The sequence below is a fragment of the Ursus arctos genome, unplaced genomic scaffold, assembly GCF_023065955.2.
Source record: "Ursus arctos isolate Adak ecotype North America unplaced genomic scaffold, UrsArc2.0 scaffold_25, whole genome shotgun sequence".
NCBI classification, from domain to species: Eukaryota; Metazoa; Chordata; class Mammalia; order Carnivora; family Ursidae; genus Ursus; species Ursus arctos.
This window is the reverse complement of record NW_026622930.1, coordinates 10,017,029-10,031,960: the sequence shown is the minus strand read 5'-3', so window position 1 is coordinate 10,031,960 and position 14,932 is coordinate 10,017,029. Positions and strand designations below refer to the sequence as shown.

At 37.4% G+C, this 14,932-nt stretch overlaps 1 protein-coding gene across 3 annotated transcripts in view; it reads left to right on the top strand.

The window, feature by feature from the left end:
* PPP4R4 (protein phosphatase 4 regulatory subunit 4) overlaps window positions 1-14,932 on the top strand; it is a 102,133-nt gene that overhangs the window by 85,592 nt on the left and 1,609 nt on the right. For all 3 annotated transcript variants that reach the window (XM_026515376.4, XM_057318510.1, XM_057318512.1), the window contains 8 exons: window positions 894-1,038; window positions 3,241-3,282; window positions 3,379-3,453; window positions 8,315-8,384; window positions 8,817-8,903; window positions 9,207-9,300; window positions 10,339-10,409; window positions 12,841-12,988. In XM_026515376.4, coding sequence (XP_026371161.2) covers window positions 894-1,038; window positions 3,241-3,282; window positions 3,379-3,453; window positions 8,315-8,384; window positions 8,817-8,903; window positions 9,207-9,300; window positions 10,339-10,409; window positions 12,841-12,988 — 732 coding nt within the window. The remainder of the gene's footprint in view (window positions 1-893; window positions 1,039-3,240; window positions 3,283-3,378; window positions 3,454-8,314; window positions 8,385-8,816; window positions 8,904-9,206; window positions 9,301-10,338; window positions 10,410-12,840; window positions 12,989-14,932) is intronic.

Here is a 14,932-nt window from a genome sequence, read left to right as displayed (position 1 = left end):
GCTACCTGCTCAGGTTAAAACCTTACCCCCTTTCTGCCACCCCAGCTGCCGTCCCTCAGCACCTCCTGCTGCTTGCAAATACACGGAGTCCAACCACTTCTCACCACCTGACTGCAACCACTCTACTTCGGGCAGCCACCCTCTCCTGCCTGAACTACCGCTCGGACCTCCCTGTTGTTTTCCCTCTGTCTCCAACCGTCCACTGTCTCCTCTCGCTCAGCCCAGTAATCAGATGATCGTTCCAACACGTTAAGTCAGATCACTTCACTCCTCTGTGCAAAATTACCCATGGCTTCTTATGGTGCTCAAAGGAAAAGCCAGTCTCCATGAGGTGGCCTATAAGGCCCTGAACGAGCTTGCCTCCTGCTGCCAGTTTGGGCCAATTTGGGGTGACACCCAAGGCAAGCTCCCCCTATAGGGCATTTGCATGTACTGCAGGGCCCTGTTTGTAATGCTCTTCTCCAGATGTTCACATTACTTATCCCCTCATTTTCTTTAAGTATTTGCTTAAATAATATCTTTTCAGCGAAACCTTCACTGAAACCCTCTCTGACCACGTGTTTAGGAATTGTAACGCCCCTCCTCTGGTACTCCCTCATCTTTCCCTGCTTTCTGCCTGATGGACATTTTACTTATTTCCTTATTCTTTCTTCCCTGCCCCATTCTACAGTGTAAGCTCCATGAAAGCAGAGGATTTGTTGGTTTATTCACTGTTGTGTCTCCGCACCCAGAATAATGCATGCTTGACTCATCACGGGCACTCCATAAACATTTGTTACATGATAGATAAACTCCCAGGCTATCCGGAGTTTGAATTTTCTCTCAATTTCGTGTTCCTATTATTCTTAGTTATTAAGTGCGTTCAAAAGCAAACACTATTTAATCTATTGTAGAATGAAACTTTGCTACTTGTTGCCCAAAGTGAAGTCTACCCTGAAGATCCCTGCAGATAAGCATCTACTTCAGCAGTTAGAGATGTGTGTGAGGAAGCTCCTCTGCCAAGAAAAAGATAAGGATGTTCTGGCCATTGTAAAAAGAGTAAGTGTCACTCTTACCACCATGTCTGCATGTCTTGCATGAAGATAGCGTCAATCTGAGCTTCCCTGTTTTAGCTTGATAGGATGGCAATATGTTAAAATACTTACATCGTTGCTAGAGTAGTATTAGTGACTGGCTTGACTGACCGGTGCTACAGCTGGTAGTGTTCCTTCCAAAGGGCACTCAGACACTCAGCTTCTAGTACTCGTAATACAAGCGCCACGAGAGAGAGCTTGGGACATTTGAGGTACTTAATAAACACTGGTCAAGCAAATGCTTCATCTACCAGACTTGATTTATAAGGGATTATAATCCAGGAAAGCTTTGTTGGTAAAATCGGGAAATTCACACTTTATAGAAATTTAGCCCTGGAAGGGCCTTCATGATCTGTTTGATTTGAAAAGCTCTATGCCTAGAGATAGTAAATGTCTGCTTCAGATCATATTAGCAAGAGGCAGAGCTGGGGCCAGAATATAGATCTCTTACCCTGAGTGCTTTCCTTTTTCAGTAATGTAACATTGTGTCTTATGGGTTTTTTTGTTTGTTTTGTTTTAGCACGGGATCTTATATGGGGTGTTTGGGGATGTTAGAAACTAAAACAGTAAAAATTTGGGTTAGTGAAGTCAAACCTGAAAATACTTTATGGTCTTCAGAAACTTTTTGCTGAATGTGTAACTAATATTTTTCATAAGATTAAGTTGAATTAAAGTGGTTACTTCTATGAATCTGAATGTGAACTTCAGCTTTCTGATTTGTACTGAGAGGAATTAATTTATTAATATCTTTAACTTAGCATCGATGATGAGGAAAAACAGTGAATCCTTTGATTTTTTTTTTCTATTGTTTCTAGAAATCATCGCCAGATGTCACATGAGGAACTTTTTAATAAAATGATTTGACAGCTTAGTATTAATTAGTATGCTCTTGTTTTACTGAAATGTGAATTCCTCTTTTACCAATGAAACTAACCAGGAATACCCAGAGTCTGGACATGCATCTACATCTAAAAACATATTACATACTCTCTCTATATATATATGTGTTATATATATAACATGTATTTGTTTATACCAGATATTTCTGTCCTTACCATTTAATTACAAAAGTTTAGGCAATAGGGTTAACTTTCAAAATAATAAACATAAGAGGGTTAGTTATTTTTTTGAAAGAATTTATTAACTCAAAAAATAATATAGACACCCTATAAGTAGGGAGAAAAGTGATTAATGAGTGGATTATTAATCTAATGTGGATAACTAATCTAATTAATCTAAAGACTAGAGCTCTTCAGATATATGTCACATGAGGAAGTCAATCAATCCCATGAAAATTCTATAGTATAATGTTTATCAGACTGAAATCTTGGCATGGGAACCTCAGAGGGAGCTATACAGAGCTTTGGGATAAAAATGGCATGGCTTTCTGCCAGTAGTTTTTTAAGATGGGAAGTAATTGTATTTAAAAGGGACATTTCATGGCATGAAGTGTAATATTTTCACAAATTTCAGCATAAAAATAAGGCTTCAAATAGATACTACATTTGCAATGGCTGGGTTTGGGCCTAGGAATATATAAACGTACTTTATTTGAGCCATCAGAGTTACTCCTGGAGAGAAGTACTGTCCTCTTTCAGAGTCAGAATCCTGGGTTAAATGGACCGTTATTTGATTGAAACAATTTGTTTTAGACTAATGTGTTCCGAAAGAGAAATACTAAATTGAGAAACACTTTCAGGGCAGTCTTTCTTAATAGTTAGAATGTCATAATGGTTGAAAGTTTCTGCGGAAAGTAACTGAGGGTTTTAAGCCAAATGAAAGTTTGCTTCATATGTAGTTAGCTAAAAGTTTTTAAAAAAAATTTAAAAATTATCTTGTATTTCTGAAAATTCAGAGAACAGCGGCCCTAGGAGTTATTAGAAGTTTGTTAATTTGCGTGTGGTTAGTGTGTGTTCACAGTGTCCCTGGAGACTTGCTCTTCTTTAGGTCAGAGTCTTTTATGAGTCTGAATGGATCTGGCACTTCAGAGGCTGCTTAAAAATACAGTGTAAAATTGGGAAGAACTTCAGAGATTTTCTAATTTAGCCTTCCACAGAGTAGAGAAACCTTCTCTTTGAACCTCCCTCTGGAAGGGGAGTCTTTTTGAGAAATGATTGGTTAGTTTAATTTAATTACTGCTGAATAATTTTCACAACTTTGCTTACAGACCGTGTTAGAGCTGGACAGAATGGAAATGTCCATGGATGCGGTAAGCACACACCTTACCTTATGCTGAAAGAGTATTTTAAAATTGTCAGAAACTCATCATAATGTCTCAAAATTTCATTTTAAACTTTAAACTTAGTTTCAGAAAAAGTTTTATGAAAAAGATTTGTTGGATCAAGAGAAGGAAAGAGAAGAACTGCTTCTTATGGAAATGGTATGTTGTTTTCGCATGCACACACATACTTATTCCTGACCGGTAGTAGCTGGGCTTTGTTATGAATTACTTATTAGTAATCACGCTGCTCTTTTTCTTCCTAAATGACTAAAGAAGATCTTTTAAAATCTCTTTTATGAACTAGAAGGAAAACTACATTGGAGAGCCTTTAAAAAAACAACTACTTTATTGAAGCATATAATTGGCATACAATGAACTGCAAATATTTTAAAGTGTTCAATTTCATGAATTTTGACATATGGATAATCCATGAACTCATTGCCATAATCAAAATGCCAAACATTTCCATTCCCTCAGAAGTTTCCTCATGCCCCTTTGCAATCCCTATCCTTCTACTCTGGTCCCCGAAGACCACTCATCTAGTTTCTGTCACTATAAATTAGCTTGTAACTAGAATTTATATAAATTTGTTCATACATAATATTTTCTGCTCGTGCTTCTTCCCACCGTCATAATTGTTTTGACTTTCATCTATGCTGTCGTCTGTATCTATAGGTCATTCCTTCTTACTTCTGAGTAGTAGTCCATGTTACAGACATACCACAGTTTGCTTAGCTACCCCTTAAAGAGCACTTAGGTTTCTTCTAGTTCGGGGATGTTAGAAATAAAGCTGCTATGACCATTTATGAAGAAGTCTTTGGATGGACATATGTTTTCATTTCTTTTGGGGAAATACCTAGGAATGGAATGGCTGGATCATATGGTAGGGCATGCTTGACTTAAAAACAAACAAAAACTGTGCCACTGTACATATCCATCGCTGTGGTGGAGGGCTTCAGTTACCCCATATCCTCTCCGCTTGATGGGGTGGGTATGTAAATCCTGTCGCGTTTGTGCTTTCAAATTGTATCTCCCTGATGCCTAATGATGTTGAGCATCTTTTCATTTGTTTGTTGGCCATCCTTATCTCTAATTTGATGAGGTCCGTTTTCAGATTTTTATTAAATTTTTAAAAAATATTTAATTTGTTTATTTGAGAGAGAGAACACGAGCAGGGGGGAGAGAGAGAAGCATGCTCTCCGCCGAGCAGGTGGCCCGAGCTGGGATCATGACCTGAGCCGAAGGCAGACATTTAACTGACTGAGCCACCCAGGCGCCCCTGTTTTCAGACTTTAAAGTGTGTTGTTTTTCTTCAGTTATTGAGATGTAAGGGTTCTTTATATACTCTGAATACTACTTCTTTGTCAGATATACATTTTATGAGTATTTTCTTGGAGTTGTGGCTTATCTTTCACCTAATGGTGTCTTTTGAAGGGCACTTTTTAATTTTGAGGAGGTCCAGCTTATCAGTATTTTCCCTTATTGTTTATGCTTGTTTGTTACAAGAATCCTCTGTCTATCGCAAAATTACAAAGACTTCTTTCTATGTTTTCTTCTAGAAATTTTAGTTTTAGGTTTTATAGTTAGGTCTGTGATCCATTTCAGTTAGTTTTATATATTTTTTCCATCTGAATATTCAATTATTCTAGCATCATTTGTTGAAAACTTCTCTTATCGAATTGCCTTAGCATCTTTAAAAAAAAAAAACAATTGTCCACATATGTATGTGTTTATTTCTTGATTCCCTGTTCTGTTCCACTGATTTATATGTTTATCTTTTTGGCAATTCCAAACTGTCTTTATCACTATAACATTATAGTAATTCTTGAAATCAGATCAGGTTTAAGTTTTTCAACTTTGCTCTTTTTTAAATTGCTTTGGCCAGTCTAGACCTTTTTCATTTTGATATAAAGTTTAGAATCAGTTGTCCATTTATATAAAAAAAAATCTGCTGGAATTTTTGTTAGGTTGTGTGTTAATTAGGATTGATCTATAGATCAGTTTGGATAATTGCCATCTTAACAATGAATTTTCTAGTCCATGAACATTGTATACCATTCCATTTATTTAATCTTCTTTACTTTTTTCTACATAATTGGTAGTGTTAAGTGTAGAGTTAAGGAAGTCTTTTGTTAGATTTATTTCCAGGTATATTATGGTTTTTGGAATTATTATAAATGGAATTGTAATTTTTAATTTCACTTTCTAGAATTTTATTGCTGTCAATTACTGTTGATTTTTGCATATTAGTCTTGTATTTGTTCTAGAGTTTTTTAGATTTAATAGGATTGTCTACACGAGCCATTACAGCGTCTTTAAGTATAGCAAGATTACTTCTTCCTATTCAGTGTTTATGCCTTTTATTTCTTATGTCTAGTTGCAAGGTCTAGGACTTCCAGTATACTAAAACACTTCCGTTTGAATAGAAGTGATGGAAGCAGTCATCCTCGTCATTTTACTGATATAGCTCAATCTCTCACCATTAAGTATGATATTACCAAGAGGTTTTATGTGGCTGCCCTTTGTCAAATTGTGGAAGTTCCCTCCTATTCCTAGTCTTCTGAGAGTTTTTATGAATGACTATTGAATTTTGTCAAGTGCTCTTTCTGCATATTTAGAAATACTTGTTTTTTCTACTTCATCCTGTATTACCTTGATTTTTTCAATGCTTAAATCAATCTTATATTTTAGGGATAAACTCTACCTGGTGATGATATGTTGTCCTTTTTCTCTTTTGTTGGATTCTTGGCTAATTTTTAATATTCATCTGTATTCATAGTGAAACTGGTCTATAATTTCCTTTTTTGTCATTTTGGGGTCTTTTAAATTTGGTATTAAGAGTTATTCTGGCCTTATAAAATGAAATGTGTAGTATTACCACTTCCTCTATTTTCTGTTGGAGTTTGTATAAAATTGGTCTTATTTTTTTCCTTGAGTGTTTGATAGAATTCACTAGTGAAACAGTTAAGGCCCAAAGTGTTCATTTTAGAAAGGATTTTGATAATCCTTTCTTGAAAGGATTCAACTAGTTTAATAGATATAAAACTGTTCAGATTTTCTATTTCTTCTTTTGTAAATTTCATAAGTTGCTTCCCACACCGCAAATTCTCTGTCATCTAAGCTGTCAAATTTGTTGCCATAAAGTTGTTTATATTCTTATATTCTTCTAATATATATATCAGATAACCCCTGTTTCATTTCTTTTTTTATAATAATATTTTTTTATTATATTATGTTAGTCACCATACAGTACATCCCTGGTTTTTTGATGTAAAGTTCGATGATTCATTAGTTGCGTATAACACCCAGTGCACCATGCAATACATGCCCTCCTTACTACCCATCAACAGCCTATCCCATTCCCCCACCCCCTCCCCTCTGAAGCCCTCAGTTTGTTTCTCAGAGTCCATAGTCTCTCATGCTTCATTCCCCCTTCTGATTACCCGCCCTTTCTTTATCCCTTTCTTCCCCTACCGATCTTCCTAGTTCTTATGTTCCATAAATGAGAGAAACCATATGATAATTGTCTTTCTCTGCTTGACTTATTTCACTTAGAATTATCTCCTCCAGTGCCGTCCATGATGCAACAAATGTTGAGAAATCGTTCTTTTTGATAGCTGAGTAATATTCCATTGTATATATGGACCACATCTTCTTAATCCAGTCATCTGTTGAAGGGCATCTTGGTTCCTTCCACAATTGAGCTATTGTGGACAATGCTGCTATGAACATTGGGGTGCATATGGCCCTTCTCTTCACTACATCTGTATCTTTGGGGTAAATACCCAGTAGTGCAACGGCTGGGTCATAGGGTAGCTCAATTTTTAACTTTTTAAGGGACCTCCACACTGTTTTCCAGAGTGGCTGTACCAACTTGCATTCCCACCAACAATGTAGGAGGGATCCCCTATCTCCACATCCTCTCCAGCAATGGTTGTTTCTTGCCTTGTCAATTTTTGCCATTCTAACTGGCGTAAGGTGGTATCTTAGTGTGGTTTTGATTTGAATTTCCCTGATGGCTAATGATTTTGAACATTTTTTCATGTGTCTGTTAGCCATTTGTATGTGTTCACTGGAAAAGTGTCTATTCATATCTTCTGCCCATTTTATGATTCTTTTTTATGCAGACCAGTTCTATATGGAAAATTTTTAAATCTGTTGTCTATTTTCTCCCCGTTTTTCTTTACATGTGCAACTAAAAGGAATGTATGTTCTCCAGTTGTCAAATATAGTGGGGTTTTTTTTGTTTTTTAGTTTGTTTTTAAATTTGAAGTAGGCTCCATGACCAATGTGGGGCTTGAACTCATGACCCTGAGATCAAGAGTTGCATATTCTACTGACCGAACCAGCTAGGCGCCCTGAATATGGTGTTTTATATGTGTCAGTTATGCTAAGTTTGCTCAGATCTTGGTATGTTTATTGATTTTCTTGCCGACTTGTTCTGTTTGTTGGGATAAAGGACTCCTTTGAGTTTTGGTAACATTTCGTTTCTGGATCTGGAAGCTGGTTATACAGGTGTGTTCATTTTGGGAAAATTCGTTGAGCTTATGCACTTACAATTTATGCACTTCATGTATGTCACACTTCAGTGAGACATTTAAAAATACCCAAAAGAACACTTCTTTTTCTCCCAGTCCTTTTAAAGAAAAATGTTACTTTGCCACTTACAAATCAGAAATGGAAATGACTAATACAGAAATGGAAATGACTAATAGTAACAAATATTTTGCCGGTGAGAATTGGCAAATGTCTCCTAGGATATAAAGGCTTATTACAACAATGACACTAACCTCATTGTTTTAGCTTGACAAATCCCCAAGGGCACCATTGTGTAGATGTTAACACAAATTCGAAAGAACCTTGACTTCTTTTGACAGTCATTTGGAAAAAATAATTCTTTTCTAAGGCATTTTTGTGAACTGTATTTGTATCTGTAAAGCTTAGAGTAATTTCTCATTAGAAGAGTCTTCTAAATCTATTTATGCTGACCTTTAATGCTAACATACTGTTTTCATAATAGGAACAATTAGAGAAAGAGAAGCAACAGAATGATGGGAGGCCCATGAGTGATAAAACCTTTGAAAAGAAACGTAAGTAGTTTTCCTGTGTCTTCACCTCTAAGTCATACAATTAATGTTGCATCCTGGCATTCTGAAAGCCCATGCTGATTTTCAGATTTGATACGGGAAATTGCTTTTCTTTCTTTCATTTTCCAAAAGTTGTTTTTAAAAATTGGCTGCTTCACATGGTACTGACTTAGGAATACGTGATAAGTGGCGGAAGTCAGTGTGGAGGTTCGGCTTCTTCAAAGGAAACCTGAAAGTCTGATAACAGCAACAAGACTGTGAAGTTGGTCACTGAATAGCTAAGACTGAAATGTGTGAATATATAAAGTAAGAATATTTGGGAAAGAGCATGCTGCTTAGCTAGGGACAGTCACTCATGTTCTTCGTGTTGTCCTGTGTGTATGGAGATTAGGAGCTCAGAGGAAATCACAGAATTTAACACAGAGTTGGTTTTAGGTAGAGACACCAAGACACCAACAACTCTTCCAAAGAACATCCCTATTTCTGTTCCTGGACCCTCTGGAACAAGCACCCCATCGACAAGTAAGAAACAACTTCTTCTTATGTCTCCCTTTTCCCTTTTCGAATTTTCTGAAAATTAATTACAGGGAAAGTCACTCCATGAGATGAAATTCTAAAATGCCTTTTACCTTTCATCATTCATTATTTCGGGAGTTCTTGGTGGGCAGTGGGGGTAAGAGATGCTCCAGTTAGCTCAAACTCAGGAAAGGAAGCTGGACACATTTGTGCCTCATGAAAGTAGGGGTGGGGGTTGGCGAGGCGATGGGCTTGGCAGAGCTGAATGTGAGCTGAACAGCTGCACTTTCCTTGTGCTTATTCCTCCAGGCAAAGAAATCAAGAAATCCAAACTGATTCGAAGCCAGTCTTTTAATAATCAAGCTTTTCATGCAAAATATGGCAACTTAGACAAGTGTCCTAGGTATGATCTGTCCACTATTCACGTTTTAACCCAATTTTTATTTTACAGTTCCACATCTTTATTTTTGTGAAAATATTTACATTGTAAAAAATCAGGATTAATTTTGGGTTTGTATAGGTCAATAAATTGTAAGTTTTCTTCTGTAAAGATTCTCTATGAAAAAAATTGGAGTTTACCAATTTGTGTAAGAACAGGTATTCTGGCATTCCATGAATACTACCCCCATGGTGCTGTGTAATGACGTCACAGAATCCATATGCTGTTTCATGAGGGAGGTGGTGCTCTGTCGCATACACCCCTCAGCCTCTAAGTGGGTACGGACATGCCTCATTTGCTAAGTGGCTGTGGATATCCACATGCCATTGATACTGTTTCTTTCTATATAGAGAAGCCATTGGCGGGTTTCTGTGCTAACGTGATCACAGCAATTCTTCTTCCAACAGATGAGTGTATGGTTTCCCCTTTGGTCCCGCAGACTGAATTATAAACAGTTAAGACGAGGAGAGAATCAGCATATATTCAATGACCATAATTGTTGTACAACTATAGTATATAAGAGCTGCATACCAGTCAACAAAACTAATTTTAAGTAAACATAATTGTCTTTCAAAGTATTTATTGAGAAAAAGAACACGGAATGGGAAAAATACATTTTTCTTTTGTTAAAGATCACTGACTCTAGATTTTCAGCTTTATTTTTGGACATTCTCAATAGATCTATCTGGAGTTCCTAGTCAGCAGGGCGATCTTGAGATGGACAAAAGAGGTTAGAACTAAAGAGAAGTTATTTCCAGGAAAATTTTATCCATATTCTCTGTCTTAGCTGAGCATCAAGAGAAAAACTTTAAGTGGAAGGAAATGCTTTTAAGTTAAAGACAAAGGAATTGTCGGGAGGCATCGAATGTGAACAACAAATGAGAAGCAGTAGTAGCCAATGTGCTTCATCAGAAGTAGCGGAATGCATTAAAAAAGATTAGAAGAGACTGGAGTCAAAGAAGCCTATTCTTGTATTTTAAACTAAATCCCGTTCTTTTCTAGTAAAAGTTCTGCAGTAGGCTATACACCTTCTGTCTCAGGGTTGGGGAAGACTTCTGTGATTTCACTGACTGGTAAGTAGAAATCGGAGCTCTTCAGAAAATCGCTAAATATAATGAAATGGTATTTTCCTTAAACGACCTACTTCTTTATTTCTAGATACAGTGTTTTCCCTAACCTTACATCTTTATCAAATGCCCAAATAATTAAACTTTTCCCTCGCACCTGAGAAAATACTTGACTCTGCCATTTTGTTTTCACTGTCAAGACTCAGCGTTAGATGCTTTTGAAAGACAGAAAGGACAGTAATAGGGTAGGTTTTTCCATAGTCCGAGGGCCTCCTGGGGCACAGATGAAAAGTTTTTGCAATAATTTTTGAGGAAGTTAAAAACAGGGCTTCATGGTGGCTCATATGCAGCCAAACGTTTACAATATTATATATTTGAATGTTTATACCAGGGGTCAGCAAGCTTTTCCTGTAAAGGGCCGGATAGTAAATGTTTTAGGCTTTTTTGGTCAAATTGGTTTCTGTCACAATTATTCAACTCTGCTGTTGAGCAAAAAGCAGCCATAGACAGTATATAATGAATAGATATGGTTATGGTCCAATAAAATTTTATTTACAAAAACAGGCAGCAGGCAAGATTTGGCTCACAGACTGATAGTTTGCTGACCTCTGGCTTATATAATAGAACACAGAATTACACTATGAATAAGGGAAAATTTATTGCTAAAAACTGCTAGTGGTTCTAAGTATATTTTTAAGTTTTTGTCTTAGAATATTGGCTAAAAATTATAGTATTGATCTATGGTCAGTTTTTAGTGTAAAGAATAGCAAATCTAAGCAATGAATCGTGGAACACTACATCAGAAACTAAGGTTGTACTGTATGGTGACTGACATAACGTAATAAAAAATTAAAAAAAAAAGAATAGCAAATCTACCCAAAGGTCTGGAATTTTTTGAAGTTTGGTGACATTTCCTTTTCTGGTTATGGTTTGAGTATTCTGTCTTTCCTTTTACCTCTTATCGTGTTCTTACTCTCTTGAAGAGTAGACATACACTCACTGGCTGTTCTGTAAGCAGCATGTTTTCATTTGCCAGATCAGAAAAATCTTTCTAATACTCAAGCATTGACATTCATACGCCATGTACAGAGTGGTCCTACAAGGTACACTATGAGTAGCATAAGAAACCTGAAAGAATTTGATAATAGGAAGTTTTCAAACTAAAGTTATCAACAACTCTTGAAGTGAGGGCTATAAATAATAAAACTATTGATTACTTTTATCATAGCAAATCAATGAATCTTTGAGGAGATACTAAGGGAACATTCAGGGTTTGTGAACTTTATAATACAGAGTGTCTTTAAGAATTGTAAATATATATGGAAAGTCAGTTTGAATTAGCTCAGCTTGGAGCTAAATGGTGCTGATGATTACTGATACCCGTAAGTGTTTCTTCAGACTTGCATGGATCCACCCTGGCCTCTTGGAGATGACTTCAAATGAGCGCATTTATTCATGAACTTGTAACAATTCTTGCCAAGAAAATTCTTTGCTTAAGTCATTAAGAATATTGATTCAGAATGGTTTTTTATAAGTCTCGATAAATCTAAATTGAAATGCACAGAATTGCAGATAGCCAAAACCAATTTGAAAAAGAAAACCAAATTTAGAGCTTAAACTACCTGATTTCCATACTTGCTAGAAAGCGCCAGTAGTCAAGACGGAGTGTCTACACTGACATACGTAGGCAGTTGAGTTTCCACAAAGGCTCCAAGATAAATCAGTGGTAATGGGATAGCATTTTCAAAAAAATGATGCTGGAACAATTGGATATCTATATTTTTTAAATTAGTTTCAGAGGTAGAATTTAGTGATTCATCAGTTGCGTATAACACCCAGTGCTCATTACATCAAGTGCCCTCCTTGATGCCTGTCACGCAATTATCCCTTCTCCCCACCCACCTCCCCTCCAGTGACCCTCAGTTTGTTTCCTAGACTTCGGTGTCTCTTAGGGTTTGCCTCGCTCTCAATCTTCATCTTATTTTATTTTTCCTTCCCTTCCCCTACATTCATTTGTTTTGCCTGTTAAATTCCACATATGAGTAAAATCATATGGTATGTGTTGTTCTCTCCCTGACTTATTTCGTTTAGCTGGTATCTCAAAATAATTACGCTGAGTGAAAGAAGACAGGCACACTGTATGATTCCATTTACATAAAATTCTAGAAAATGCGAACTAATTTTTCGTGACTTGAGGTAGATCGCCTGGAGTGGGGGAGGGGAGGGGTCTCCAGGGTGCAGGAGGGAGGGTTGGGTGCCTTCACTCTTGATGGTGGTGATGGCTTCATGGGTGTATACATACGTCAGACTTTAAATTTGTGCAGTTTACTGTACATAAACTATACCTTAATAAAATGGACTTTAAAAGAAAAAAGCTATCATTAACCTTTCTTCTCTTCACATTGGATATGTCTGACTATACTTGCACTCCTTTCAGATGACTCGTTCCGCACGCGCAATGCCAGTAGCGCTCCGACTTCCTTTTCTCCCAGTCCTTCCCTACCGAGCACCTCCCGTGGGACAGGGAACTCCGTTGATCCAAAGAGCAGTGGAAGTAAAGACACGCAACCACGAAAGGCTACCTTGTAAGTAATCCAGTGATGTGCCGAGTGGATCATTCTACTCTCTTCTCAGGCACTCTCCTTCCCCTCAAATCCTTTCCAAAGAAGAGATGATGTCCGTGATGACGAAAAGGTATAAATTAAAAGGAATTATTTTCACCTGTGCCTCTGTGATGTCAGCTGCTTTATAGAAGATGATATGGATGTGACAAAGGCCCTGGGACTCTAGGGAACCAACAAGAAACTTTAAATGGTTCCCGTTAATACCCGAGATCCATTTATTGTTCTGAGAAGTGTTTGCATTCAGGGCCTTTGTCTCTGAGAAGACACTGGGTGTCATTGTAACCCTTTTAAACACCCAGCTCACGTACACAGGATGTGATCACCCAGTGCTTAGAAAGAGGGTCCAACCAATGCCCCTGAAGAAATATTACCGCAGCCCGTAATCCAGGGTTGTGGGTCCAGCAACCTGGAGATTTCTACAGACCGTACTTGAGCTTACGATGTGGTTATAAAGGGCCTCTATCCTGCTTTTCCCTTGTGGTTCCTTTTTGTGCGCTATTTATACCCTGTTTGAATTGTTAAAGCCTTTGGTACTTGTGGTGGGGACATGTAACAGGGGAGACACTCCGCATCTCCGTGGTGAGAGATCACGTCAGGGTGGAACGGACTGAGCCAGGATGCCCAAACTGTAGTGACCGGTTTATGCTTTCATGGAGGAACCTGAGCCTTCTCGTTAGAATGGAGTCTAAACAGGACTCAGGTTTTCTTTTAAACATATTTCACTGAAGTCCTGAGTATTTTCTCTTGAAGTTTCTCAGATGCATCTTTTTTGCAGAAACTGCATGCTTTTGTCCCTTTTAAGAAGTCAACTATATCGTAATTTATTCTAAATTTTAATTGGCCATTGGTATATGTAAATAGAGATATATTCCAAATTCGTTTAAAAGTTAGAAAAAATTTATTGACTGGAGCTCAGGGAGAGAGTAGGACGATATAATAGCAAAAAGCGATAGCAAATTTATAAAAGGTAATAGTGATACTACAGCTTAGTCTCATTAATACAAAGCCACTTGCATTTGCAGAGAATGTTCTTTGCCCATACAATTATGGCTCAAGTGATTATGCTTTGAAGTTCCGTTTCAAAGTCCTGAGGATCGAGGGCAGGACGGGGTAATGGTCTATAGAGAGCCTGGCGCTGGAGCCTTGTGCCCGGGGCAGCCAAGCTCTGTGTCCAGTCTGTTCGGCGTCTGTGCCTCCTCGCGCCCATCTGTGCAATGACAGCGTGAAGTGATCCCTCAAGGGGCCTTCCTGTCTGTCACCCCTGGGCCCCCTTCCTCTCAAAAGCTGGCCCTGGAATTCTTTTATCGAAGAACATATTTAATAACATCAGAATGTAGTTCATTCTCTTCTCAACTTATTTCTCTAAATGTCATAGGCATTTTTTAAAGTAAAGATGGCTGAAACGTAGTATTTTGATGAGTTCTCCTTTATTTCAGATTACTGTCTTCTTCTGTTCTTTCTTTGCTGAGTGTATTTTTCCTTTTTATAGACTGAATTTTCTCTTGCTCAATATATATCCTTTATATAACATATAATTTTATCCATAGTATTATATAATCAATTACATATGATTGAGGGTTAAAAAACAGAATCTAGAAACACTCTAAAAAAATCACATCATTTGTTTCTTCTTTTCTGAATATTCTGAAGGAGGAGGAATGTTGGTATTACAGATGTTGGATATTGAGTCCATAACTCTATTTCCATATGATGTGGTTCTAGCCTGGACTTTCTCATGAAAGCACACAGCCGCGTGACTGGAATAGCTGACTGAGATCTACGTTGGTCTTGTTTCTGTGAAGTATTATGCAACATTCCGTGACGTGCCGTATCCAAATGCAAATCTCTCCATTTTCCTTAAAATAAGCTTATGAAGTGATTTCAGAAAGTATTAACTCAGTGTTC